General features: G+C 35.0%; 1 protein-coding gene across 1 annotated transcript; it reads left to right on the forward strand.

Annotated features, from left to right (window-relative positions):
• Positions 1-5,924: 5,924 nt before the first annotated feature.
• Positions 5,925-13,437, forward strand: LOC145823789 (uncharacterized). The gene is made up of 2 exons (XM_082923311.1): positions 5,925-6,095; positions 10,615-13,437. Exons 1-2 carry the CDS (start codon positions 5,925-5,927, stop codon positions 13,435-13,437), a joined length of 2,994 nt encoding a protein of 997 aa, XP_082779437.1.
• The last annotated feature ends 907 nt before the right edge of the window (positions 13,438-14,344 follow it).

The raw sequence follows: 14,344 nt of genomic DNA on the forward strand, positions 1-14,344 counted from the left end.
ACTGTCAGTGCATTGGTGAGCCCAAAATGCATCACTAGAAACTCATAATGGCCATACCATGTACGGAATGCTGTCTTTGGGATATCCTCCTCCTGACCCTCAACTGATGGTAACTCGATCTCAAATCTATCTTAGAGTGCAACAGGACCCTTTCAACTGGTCAAACAAATCATCTATACGGGGCATAGGGTACTTGTTCTTAACCGTAGCCCGATTCAATTTTCGGTAATCAATACAAAGTCTCAAGGCATCATCTTTCTTTTTAGCAAAGAGGGCCGGTGCTCCCCACGGTGAAGTACTAGGGCGGATAAAACCCTTATCTAGCAACTCCTAGAGTTGAATCTTCAACTCACTCAATTTAGCTGGGGCAAAACGATACGGTGCCATGGAAATTGATGCTGTGCTAGGCACTAAGTCAATAGAGAACTCAATCTCTCGATGAGGTGGTAAACTAACAAGGTCTTCGGGAAAAACTTCTGAATACTCACAAACCACTCTTGGCAACTCAGCCTGGGTCTTCTCAAACTCACTACTCATACAGCTAGCGAGAAGGCAACTGAGCTCACTCCGCCCTCACGGATCATACACTAGTGGAAAAACACTACTAACCCGATCTCCCAAGAAATGAAAACAATCCCCGCTCAAGGTACATACAGTAACCCTCTGGCGATAGTAATCAATAACAGCTTGGTATGACGATAACTAGTCCATACCCAATATCACATCAAAACCCGACATAGCCATAACTACAAAAGAAAATGGAAGTCGGCGGTCGGCGACCTCTATGTCGTAACCTCTATACCCTTGTTTCAAAATCAACTCACCCCCAACAGATGATACAACACAAATAGGAGATGCTAACTGCGCCAACTCCAAACCCAAAATAGATGCAAATGCAGCAAATATAAAAGAATGGGATGCACCCGTATCAATCAACATATTAGCAACTGAGTTGCAAAATAAAAAGGTACCTTCCACAATAGATGGAGCCGGTATAAGATCCTGCGTGGTAACAGCATACACATGCCCAGAAGGTCTCAGATCTACCTGCTTTTCTCTCAGAGCAAAAGACTGCTGCACAGACTAAGACGAAGAGGCTCCCTGATTGGCCCTCGAAGCCTGAACTGACTGTGCTGGTTGATGGCTCTGAGTCTGCCTCGAACCAAATGCATCAGATGTGCCACTTAATTGCGGGCAAAACCTCTTTAGGTGCCCTGCCTGACCACACTGGTAACAAGAGAGTGGCTGGCTTCTGCTCTAACTCTGGCTCTAAGGACAAGCTGAAAATGAAGCTGCTCTCTGCCCTTCTCCCCTCTGCGGGCAAGCTGGAGACTTGTGGCCCGGCTAACCACATTTGTAACAGGTAAAGTCTTCCTGACTACCTCTCCCAGAACTTGAACTCAACACTGGAAAGGTAGATCTCGCAAACGTATCCTGGGACTGCTGAGGATTAGGACCCCTCTGCCTCTTACCGTCCCCCTAACCATCCTGATTCCTCTTGGAGCCCCTCATCCTCTCCTCTTTCTCAAGCATAATGATCTCAAGATGGGCCGCAGCATCCACAAGGCGCCCATACTCTCGAATCATGGACCCCGCAACCCTAAGCTTAAGCCCGGTTCTTAACTTTTTTTCGAACTCAAGACAACGACGTTCCTCAGACGCCGCTAGCTCCGATGCAAACCTCGATAAACTGGTAAATACGGCCTCAAACTCGGCCAATGGTGTATTCAGCTGCTTGAGCTGACAGAACTGATCCCTCAACCTCTCCCTAACAGCGGGAGGCAAAAACTTCTCCTGGAAGGCATCAACGAAAGCCTCCCAAGTCCCACCAATATGTTCCCGAACAAACTTCCACCACTGACCCGTGTCTCCCTTTAGCTGAAAGACGCCAAGGTCACCCTCAAGGCTCCGTCTTCGATGCCTAGCATCTCAAACGTCTTCATCATCTGCTCAAGCCATTTATCAGCCTTAAGTGGCTTTTTAGGATCACCCAAAAATTCGTCCGGATTCGACCGGAAAAACTCCCTCTTCAGAAAAGACGGCCTTGCCTCAGCTACATGGGCCTAGGCTTGGTTCTCAGCTCTGAGAATGCCCATGGATTCCCTCAACGCTCCTGCCATTTCGTGGGCTAAGGCGCCTATGGCCTGCTGACCTACTGGCTCGGCCGCATTGGCCTGGCCAACCCCCTCCTGCTGCGCCGAAGCTCATCCGGTATAGGCATCTCCTATCTCCTAAGCCTACCTCGCCTATCACCACGTCCTCGTCCTGATATCCTAATAAAGGTAACGAGAACATTAGCACATTCACAAATGTGCCGAAGCTATATCACTCACGTCCTAATGCAATGGACAATAATAATTCATTCCACGTAAGCATATAATCACGTAAGCACTTACGAATTTCATTTCCAGATAATGACAGTCCCACGGCGTTGCTAGAGTTCCAGTTAGAAACAACATTGATCAAGTGCTTTTCCAACAGGACTCCCAGAAACCCAAGGATCCAATCAACATCCTAAAAACTAAATTCCATACACACTTAGTCACGTAAACATGTTATCACATAAGCACATAACATCATACATAAGTCTCTAACAAGCGAGACAAACCCATTGTGGTACTAACCACTTCCCACGTACCCAAAGTATTCAAACCCAGTACGCTCTGATACCAAGTTGTAACGCCCTCAAAATAATACATATAAACCCAACCTTCACGACATCCATAGACATAAGAGAATAAAGCATATTTTTATTTATCAGAGTATTCATTACAAAAGTATTACATGTTGACAACAAAAGTAAATGCCCTAAAGGCTTACAACTTTCCAAGCCAACACTTGGTTACGAAAATAGAGAGTTCTAACTTTAAACATATTAAGCCCTTGGCTTGAATTTACATGTAATACACAAAATAATCATAAAAGTAAGCCTTCAGTTTCTACAACCTTCCAAGCTACATTCTTGGAGGTGGCATATCACCTGCACCTGAAAATGATGTCCCATATAGGGTGAGCCAACGCCCAGTAGAGATATGCTAAACATAATATGAACGATAACTAAAACATTAGCTTTTGACAAATGTTTTACTCACATAAACAGACATACATCTCTTTCATAGCCAAATCATATTCACAGATATAAATATATATACTTATCCTTTTTCCGTTTCATTATCCAAACCGATTCATAGATATGATTTTCAATTCATCCAGGCAGTTCATAACAAGGTTGCAATTCACATCATTAACATTTCCATACTTCAATTCAAAAATGAGATTACAACTCATATCAATAGTACTTCAACACTTCAATTCATCTACGTTATGCAAACGCAATCAAGCTTTCGGGACTTTCACCCTGGACACTCCGGCCAACTTAATTATCATTGGAGTTCATCCCCTATCTCCTCCCAAACAGGTTTGAGAGTACATCCCATATCTCCTTCCAAACCATGGAGTACATCCCATATTTCCTCCCAAACAACATACATATACAATGTATTTAAACACTTATCATATACAATGATCAAGCAAACACATATTCAATGCGTTATTCCATCCGTCATATTCAATGACATACTCAGTTGATTAGTTTTAATTCATCCAATCATCATGCAGTGTCTACAACAATCAAGACTATCCTCCACCGATAGCACAAAACAATTATTTCTAAACAGATAATAAATTATCAAACAGATAAATTATCTACAATTTCAAAGGTGAGTGATTAGTCAATCCAACGCCACCATTCCATCTCATAATTTCCCAATCTCATTATTTCCAAACCAATTTCATACTTCCATAATAAATTTCATTTATTACACAAATAACCCAATTAAACCCAACTAAGGCATTTTCCCCTTTTATCTCAACATTGACTCAAGGGTCTAAATATCATCAATAAACATCAATTACCACCTTTAAAGACCTAAATACACATGTATGGTTCAAAGGAACAAAACCCCTCTTTATACATTTTAAGTTTTGAAACCCTAACATCCAAAATTTCCCAACTTCAACATTAAATCAAAATGACTACATGTTTATGTCAAAGACCATAAATATGAGTAGTTGTCCCTACCTCAAGTGAAGAGACCCGAAGGCGATGATGAACAAACTCGAAGGTGCTCCAAATCCACAACTTTTCGGATCAAAATGGAAGTCTTGAAAAGCTCTAACACTTTAATGAAGGCACAAGGGTTGGGTCTCACTAAACCAAGATCAAAATATATAGAGAGAGGAGCTCTCAAAATAGGGTTTTGGAAAGCTAGAGAGAGAGAATGGCTCGAAAAAGTGATTCAAAATGCTACAACTCGGATTGATATATAACGCAGTCCGCTCGAGCGTGGAACGCCCCGCTCGAGCGTTAGACACAGACCCCCGCTCGAGCGTAAAAAGCGATGCTCGAGCGTCGAATGCACATTTCCAGAAGTTCTGCAGACGAAGGTCCCCGCTCGAGCGTGAAAGTAGACGCTCGAGCATCCGATGACCTACAGGTAAAAATATTGAAGACTGAATAATCCCGATCGAGCGTCAAACTTCCCGCTCGAGCGGAGGAGCAAAAGCAAAGGGGCCCGCTTGAGCGTCAAAAGCCTCGCTCGAGTGTGGAGGCCAAAATCTGGGCATCAACTCTATGTTCCTAAACATAACCAACCTGTTTCAAACCTGCCCAACACATCCCAAAACTCAAATGCAAAGAATCAAAGGACGGAAATATAACATAGACAACAACAACACTCAACTACGGACCAAGTCCGGAATACAATAGACAATGGAGGGAAAATCGAGATCGCTATAAGCCTCATGGAAAAGACAACTTTTATTCATTCAATCAATAATATTACGATATTTTCTCTTCCTTGTGGATTCAAGGTTCTATTTTTCTTGTGGATTCGAGAGCCCCTTTCATCTACTAGAACGATATCTAGTCCCCATGTATTCCGCTGCGTCAAGTGGTATCAGAGCAAGGTTTCTCTTGGCTCGATGTCATTCATCGAAAGAGAAAGCACAAGCTCTATTGATGATGATCGTAGAGAACGATCTAATAGGATTCGAGTCAATGGACATGCCCAAGGCCAACCTGTTAGTCACAACATTAATAGGAACCACGCTATGGGATTTGCCCAAGGCCAGCCTATTAATCACAACGTCTTAAGACTATCTTCTCGTTATCAATATGATAATGAGGACGAATCTGAAGATGAGTTATTCGAAGATTATGATGGTGAGTATCAGTCGGTAAAGTGACAACGAAGATTCAGTGATGTGTTCAATAGCAATAATTACATCAATCACGACTTTTTAAATTATCAAGTACCACTAGAAATTCCATATTTTAATGCTTCTTGTCATGCCGAGGATTTTATTTATTGGCTTCGCAAAGTTGACAAATTCCTTGAGTGTATGGAAATCTTTGAAGAAAAGCAAGCCAAATATGTCGCACGTAAGTTACAAGGTTATGTTTCTACATGGTGGAAACAATTGCAGTATGATCGAAGGTGTCAATGCAAACAACCTATTAGGACGTGGCATAAGATGAGGAAGTTAATGAGTTCTAAATTCCTTCAAACAAATCATGGGCAAATATTGTATCTACAATATCAAAGAAAGCTTGAATCGAAACGATTGTTCCAAAGTAATTCTGATTCACAATATTCTTTGCAATTCAATAATTATTATGCAATTGTGGATACAGATTATTCGAGAAACATGACTATGGTTCTGCCAAGTTTGGGTCAATCAAGTCTTATAGATCAACAAAATTGTCACTCTCAACCACACATTGAAGAAGAAAAGATTTTGAGTACCTCAGTGTTTCAAAATTTTGAAGACCCAAATAGACATTCAATTGAAGTAGAAAATCAAGTTGATTTCAACAATGGTGAGAACGTTGAAATTGATGAAAGAGAGGTCACTGAATTACTATGATCAAGGAATTTGAAGAAGACAATGAAAAGGTGAAGAAAGAGGAAAACATTGAAGTTAGCCATGAGCTTCTAATGACGGAACTATCATCTCTTGATTATTATGATGGTTATGAGATCGCAAAAGGAGATCTAGTTGAACTCATTGAAAAAGAAGAAATAAAAGATGAGGTAATAAAGTCGACATATGCACCGGAAAAGTTGATTGAGGATACAATTGATATTCCAAGATTGATAATTGAATCTCCAACTGAATCTAAGATAGAGCAGAGTCCAGAGAGTATCCAACATTAGCATAAAATACACTTTGTTGATTTTTTTGGTGTGGAGCAATTTAATTTGATTTTCAATACTTGTCTTATTAATCTTGTCAAACAGTTGAAACATATAGAGAATAACTTTTAGATAGTAGACTTCTCTGCATATAATTTATGGAAGAGAGACAAACATCTAAAGTATTCAAAGTATCTTTTTATTTGGCATGGAAGGTGACAGATCTCTAATATGAACTCGAGGGCGAGTTCTTTCAAAGAAGAGGAGTTTGATGTAGGACATGATTTTAAGAATTTTTATATTTTAAGTTTTAATATTTTTAATATATTATTTTATTAGGATTCTTGTAATTTAGTATAAATATTTTAGAATTATTAGATTTCTTAATTTTATTATTTTAGAATTAGATTTTGACTGTGATTTTAAATTGTTTAGAATTTTAGTTTCCTATTCTCTTAGGTTTTATAGTTTGTGTTGATTTAAGTTCCTAGTTTATTTTAGAATTACTTTTCCTATAAGTATCAGATATAGTTTATTATAAACAGCTATGTAAGCCTCATGGCAAAGACAACTTTTATTCATTCAATCAATAATATTAAGATATTTTCTCTTCCTTGTGGATTCAAGGTTCTATTTTTCTCGTGGATTCGAGAGCTCCTTTCGTCTACTAGAACGATATCTAGTCCCCGTGTATTCCGTTGCATCAAAAACCCAAAACCAAGTATTCTGATAACCATACAGTAGATATCGGTGAAGACTAGCTAGTCAAAGTCATTTAGTATAATTATTGGAATTGTGATAATCATGATGTAGACATTAGTGAAAATTAACTAGTCAAAGTCACTTGTCGACTTTCATTGCATCAATCGTAGAATTTTAAAATCCTACTAGTAAAATTGGAATTCTGATAACCATACTGTATATACCGGTGAAGACTAAATATTCAAAGTCATTTAGTATAGAATTTTGATAATCATGATGTAGACATTAGTGAAGACTAGTTCGTGAAAGTCACTTGTCGGTTTGCATTGCATCAATCATAGAATTTTAAAATCCTACTAGTAAAATTGGAATTCTAATAACTATATTGTATATATGGGTGAAAACTAGATAGTCAAAGTCATTTAGTATCATAATTGGAATTTTGATAATCATGATGTAGACATCAGTGAAGACTAGTTAGTCAAAGTCACTTGTCGGTTTACATTGCATCAATCATAGAATTTTAAAATCCTACTAGTAAAATTGGAATTCCAATAATCATATTGCATATATCGGTGAAGACTAGCTAGTCAAAGTCATTTAGTATTATAATTGAAATTTTGATAATCATGCTGTAGACATCAGTGAAGACTAGCTAGTCAAAGTCACTTTTTGGCTTTGCATTATATCTATATTTTGGTGGAAAATCATGTGTTGTTTTAGGGGTATAAACCATATGTATTTTATCATAAAAATATATACTTTTATTATAAAATTTTGTAATATGAATTACAAAACACATAATCTCGTCATAAATTAACATAATAAAATGTTCAAAAATTTGTTATTCATATTGCAATAGTTTATGGTTTGGTTACGATATTTTTTGTTACGCTAATTTGTGATGAGATTATATATTTTATAATTAATGTTACAAAATTGTAAAATAAAATTACACATTTTATAGTAGGGTGCATATGGTATACACCTATAAAGAAGTGCACACCATAGCATTTTCCATATTGGGTATAAGGCATTTTGCTTTCTCCATTATTCACATTATGGGCTATCAAATGCTCTATGAAAAAAAAAATGATAATTATATCCAAATAATCTTATCATATTTGTTCTAAGAAAATAAATGTTAATGACAATCATTTTTGAAAATAAATATCATAAAGTCATGTGGTCAATTATCACATTAATTTAATTTTTTAAATTAATACATACAAAATAAATAATGCAAATCACCAAAATTTGACACGTTAAGATCTCATACATCCAAACATCTTCCAACATAAAAAGTGGACTAGAGAGGATTTTTCTGCTCGAGCTTATCTTTTACCAGTCATTGCTCACTTAATGCATGCTAGTATTATTGTTATGTATTTTTGTGATGTATGCTATATATTTTTATGGTTATATATGCTACATAATTTTTTAGTAGAGTTTCTACAATTTGTAGTTCAGGAATGATATTACGAATTTCGTGATAATGTTACGTATTTTTGTGATAATATTGCATATTTATCTGTTAGAAAATGTTTAGATAAAAAAATGTGTAGCATTACCAGTAACATTACCATAAAATACATAACTTCATTTTAAATCACAAATCGTTATAACTCTTCTAAAAAAATTACATCATATTTATTATAATAATACGTAAAATGCACCACAAAAATGCGTAACAAGATGCATATGGGTGTGTACTATAAAATTTCCCTTGGGGTTATTCTACATCACAAATGTCATAGCAAAATCATTTTAAGTCATAATTAAAAATAATAATAAGTTATAACTAAACACTACTTGAGGTATAGGAAAATACATCTTCCATTGTAACCAAAATAATAACCATAATAAGTCATAACTAATATCACAATGAGTTATAACCAAAGATTATAATCAAAATCACTTGAGGCATAACCAAAAAAAAAAAAAAAAAAAAAAAACTCTTTAGTAATAACCAAAAATAAAAATAACAAACTAACACCACAATGAGTTATAATTACGTTATAACCAATACCACAATAGATCAAAATAAAAATGACAAAAGTTATAACGAGGCATAAGTTATATACCAAAAAATGAGATTGTATTATAGAATTTTCCAAGTCTTGGTGTATGTCTTTTTAAGGATGAGGTTGTCATAAAAAAGTATCATATTTTTTCCATTTTTTTTTTGTCTTTAATAACTTTTTGGTTGAATTATACTTACAGTTCTTATAGTTTGGAGTTTGTGTTATTTTGGTCCCTGATTTTTCAATTATAATACATTTGACCATAAATTTTAAATCTCGTTTAAATAAGGATAATTGAAGACATATTGTTGCTCAATTTGAAGGATAAAGTTATCATATGACTTATTTTGTATTAGTTAACTTATATGTTGTTTGAAATATAATGACATTTTTTTAATGAATAATGTTAGAATTTTTTTGGTTATAAAGTTCTGTTTTGTTTGGTTTTCAAAATCTATTGTTAAATTTTTTTTTAAGAAACTAAAAATTAAATTGTTGAAAAAAAATTAAAAACATATTATTTTTACATAATTTTATTTTTTGGGAAAGTAGAAATAATTTTTTAAAATAAATTTTTTTGATATTTATTATCATTATATTAGTTTTATTTTTTCAAAAATCAAATATAGCAACAATTTTGATGTTATTATTAAACCAATCTATTAAATAAAAAATCAAAATTTAAAAACATTTTATATATTAAACATATCGATTATACATTAAAAATCTAATTTTTTTAAAACTTTTTGTCTTCCTTGATGAGGAAAAACACGTTATGGGGTCCAGTTCTGTAGACATCAATGAAGACTGGCTCACTTGTTTTTAGGAAAATGTTAGTATGCACCCATCTTTTTGTCATAATAAAATTACGATTTTTTATAATAAAAATCACATAATTTGTGGTGAGTGTCTTATGTATATTTAAAAGTCAAAATTGTATATTATTATGATTATGTTATGAGCTATATAGTGTACATGTTACAAATTATTTATGATAAAAAATGTTAAAAAAATTCAATGACAAAAATTAAAACATATTACGGTGTTTGTTACGAAATATTATAATTTTGTTATGTATACTATTGTGATGCATTGTCTTTTTAAATATTTACAAGGTAGATGTGTCAAACTTTATGAAGTCAAGTCTTTCTTGATGAGTGAAAGACATGATATGGGGTCCAGCTCGATAGACATGTCCAGCTGTGTAGAAATCAATGAAGAGTGACTAATCAAAGTATTTTTGTCTCTTTTTTGGATTTTAGTTTTGTCTTTTTTAAAATTTTTAAAATTATTTTTAAATTTTGTGATTCATCCCATCATGTTTAAATTTTTTTTTTAAATTTAATTAAAATAAAAATAAACCAAAAACAGAGCCACCAAATAAACAAATCTCAAACACCCACTATTGCAGTTGATTATGATCGACATTTATGAAGTCAAGTCTTCCTTGACGAGTTAAAAACACGTTATGGGGTCCAGCTCTTAGACATCAAGGAAGACTGACTAGTCAAAGTCACTTCACTTGTTTGTAGGCTTTGCATTGCACCTACATTTGCCTATAAAGCATTTGGCCTCTCCCCTGTTAATAGTCAGCAAGCATTACAATACAACCTCTGTTTTTGAATCTAGGAGCAAAGATGGTCTCTAACAATCAACTCTTTCACCTCTTTTTGTTTCTTTGTTTTTTCCAGATTACTTGTTTGCATGCCCAACTCTGCACTCAACAACAGACCTCTGCATTGCTCCAATTTAAGCAACAATTTTCCTTCTATAAATATGCTGACTACGGTAGGTGTGATTCTGCCGGAATCCTTTCTTACCTGAAGATGGAGTCGTGGAAGGAGGGTTCTGATTGTTGCTCATGGGATGGGGTCGAGTGTGACAACAACACAAGTCAAGTAATTGGCCTCGACCTCAGTTGCAGCCGGCTCAACGGCACCATCCACCCCAATACCACCATCTTCTACTACTTTCCTCACCTCCAAAGCCTCAACCTTGCTTTCAATTACTTTGGTATGTCTCCAATCTCATCTGAATTTAGTCGATTCACCAGACTGACACACCTCAACCTCTCTGGCTCTGGTTTTTCTGGCAAAGTCCCTATAGAAGTCTCCTTTCTGAGCAAATTGGTCTCGCTTGATCTCTCTGAGAATGATGGTTTGAGGTTGGAAGAACCTGGATTTGAATTACTTGTTCAAAACTTAACCAAGGTAAGAGAACTTAATCTTAGATATGTAAACATATCTTCAGTGGTTTCGAATTCCTTGCTCAATCTCACTTCTTTAACACTTCTCGATCTTAGTGGGTGTGGATTGCTTGGAAAATTTCCTGACGGAATATTCAATTTACCACATCTGAATGAGCTTCGTATAGATGATAATTATGCTCTCACTGGTTATTTTCCCGAGTTTATAAACTCGAGCAGTCCTCTCCAGTACTTGGACCTTGGATTCACTAATTTCTCTGGCAAATTACCCGACTCAATTGGGAATTTGACTTCTTTAACACATCTCGATCTTAGTTTGTGTGAATTGCGTGGAAAATTTCCTGACGGAATATTCCATTTACCACATCTGAATGAGCTGAGTATAGTTGATAATCTTGCTCTCACTGGTTATTTTCCCGAGTTTATAAACTCGAGCAGTCCTCTCCAGTACTTGGTCCTTTCATCCACTAATTTCTCTGGAGAACTACCTGACTCAATTGGGAATTTGAAGTCCTTGAAAAAGTTGTCTGCCTATGATTGTAAATTTTATGGATCCATCCCAAAGTCGCTCGGAAACCTTACGGAAATGACTTATTTAGTCATCGACCATAACAATTTCACTGGCATGCTCCCATCTTCACTTTCAAACCTTGGAAATCTCGTCTCCTTGCTAGTTTCAGGCAATAATTTTGAAGGTATAATTTCGGATTTTTTACCCAACAATAAAAGTCTTCTTTATTTACATGTTGGTTCAAATAACTTCAGTGGTCCATTCCCATCATTGGTTTCAAACCTAACATCACTGGTTGAGTTAAATTTGTCGCATAATCAGCTAAGAGGACCTCTTCCATCACAAATAATTGGATTTCCAAACCTAACGTCGTTAAGTTTAGATGATAACTTAATCAATGGTACAATTCCATCTTGGGTCTTCAGCTTACCAGCATTGACGCAATTAAGCATCCGTAATAACAAATTGACTGGGCATGTAAAAGAGTTCAAATCCACTTATTTAGCTGAAGTTGATTTGAGCAACAACAACCTACATGGTAGGTTTCCAAGTTCAATCTTCAAACTTGTGCACCTTAGTAGTCTTATTCTTTCATCAAATAACTTCAGTGGTAAGCTAGACATGCTCTGTCATGCAATTTCCCTTCAAATTCTTGTCCTGTTTAATAATAGCTTTAATGGTGCTATTCCACAATGTTTAGGAAATTTCAACATAGGTTTCTTTGTGCTCGATTTGGGGAAGAATAATTTTTCTGGCACCATTCCTAATACATTTGTAAAGGGAAATTACTTTGATACCATCAACCTTAATGGAAATGGATTTGAGGGGGCAGTACCAAAATCTTTAGTCAATTGCAAATATCTACAAGTGCTAGATCTTGGATGTAACAAGTTCTCCAACAAATTTCCATATTGGTTGGAAAAACTACAATGGTTGCAAGTTCTAATACTGAGATCTAACAAATTCTGTGGACCCATGCCAACTTTCCAAGCCAAATTTCCCTTCCCTAGCTTGCGAGTTATGGATTTGTCAGACAATTATTTTACTGGTCCATTGCCAGAAAAATATTTCAAGAATCTCAATGCTATGATGAATGTCGACGAAGCCAATTTTAAATTGCAATACTTAAGTAGTACTAGAACATATTACTATCGTTTGACTATAGTAATCAAAGGATCAACCATAGAAATGGAAAAAGTCCTAACTATTTTCACTGCAATTGATTTATCGAAAAACAAATTCGAAGGTCAGATTCCACAGATCATTGGAAAGTTAAATTCAATTCGAGGGCTCAACTTGTCACACAATAGGCTTACAGGTCATATACCAACATCTCTTGCTAATTTGACAATGCTCGAATGGTTGGACCTCTCTTCCAACAAACTCAATGGGGAGATACCTCAACAACTAAGGAATTTGAAATCCCTTGAAGTCTTAAACCTTTCGCAGAATCAACTAATAGGACCGATTCCACAAGGCAACCAATTTGATACATTTTTAAATGGTTCCTACATTGACAACTTGGCATTATGTGGACCTCCATTGTTAAATGCATGCAATCCAATTACACCACACCCACCACCCTCGATGTTTCAACAAGAAGACAATACTTCAAGTGAATTCAATTGGGAAGTCATATTACCGGGTTATATATGTGGGCTGGTGTGGGGACTTGTTATGGGATATCTTATGTTCTCTAGAGGAAAACCTCAATGGCTTGTGAGGATCATTGAAGGTGAACGAAACGAAAGCAGAAAGAGATTTAAAAAGCATGCTCACAGGAACAGAGGAAGGTGAAATTAGCCAATGCAAGTGGTGTCCTTTGGAAAGTATTACAATGAATTTCTGCAATCTTTTGCTTGAACATGAAAAACTATGGCTTGGTTATGGTTTTTATCTAGTCTATTTGTAGTTTCTTAGCAGTTTATTTATATCATACATAATAAAGCTAGTTTATTTCCTTTGATGTTTATACAAAGCACTTGATTGGAAATCATCATACGAAAAATTAAAAATAAAATCATGGTCCTAATAAATGAGTAGTGAAAATAAAGGTTTGTTATTGATTCCAGTAGCTGCAATTGAAAAAGGTACAAGACTTGGACACTTTTTTAATATATATATATATTTTTTAAATTTACTTTTATACTCTAAACTATAGTCACTTTTTCTACTTCATTTTTAAATTATTAACTGCATCTATTTAGTCTTTATTGTTCATGATTTTAGTTCATATAGTCCGATTGGAGACAATTTGTCCAAATCATTAATGCTAAAAATCTAATCTAATGGTTAAAAAAATAATTTTACAATTTGGACAACCAAACACCCATATTTCTCTCTTCTTCAAATAATGAATAAGAAAATGAGTGCTTGGTTCGGTAAATTTACACCAACCTCTCCTAATTATAGTGGGTTAACACTTAGCTTATTTTTATCAGTAACATTATTTATATGGATGAAAAAATAATATGTTTACCTTGTTTGGTTTAATTCACTTTTCAAAAAGTTGAATATTGTTTGTTTTGTTTTGTTTTCCTTTTTAGTGAATATTTTTAATATTTTACGCAAATTTTTTATTTCTTAAATACATCTAATTTAGATACACTGAAAAAGTATAATATTTGTGAAACAAAAAATAAAAAATTCACCAATTACAAAAAAAATAAAAAAATAAAAATATATATATATATATTAAAATTCA

The sequence above is a fragment of the Camellia sinensis genome, chromosome 4 (genome assembly GCF_055761805.1).
Source record: "Camellia sinensis isolate YWXY chromosome 4, ASM5576180v1, whole genome shotgun sequence".
NCBI lineage: Eukaryota > Viridiplantae > Streptophyta > Magnoliopsida > Ericales > Theaceae > Camellia > Camellia sinensis.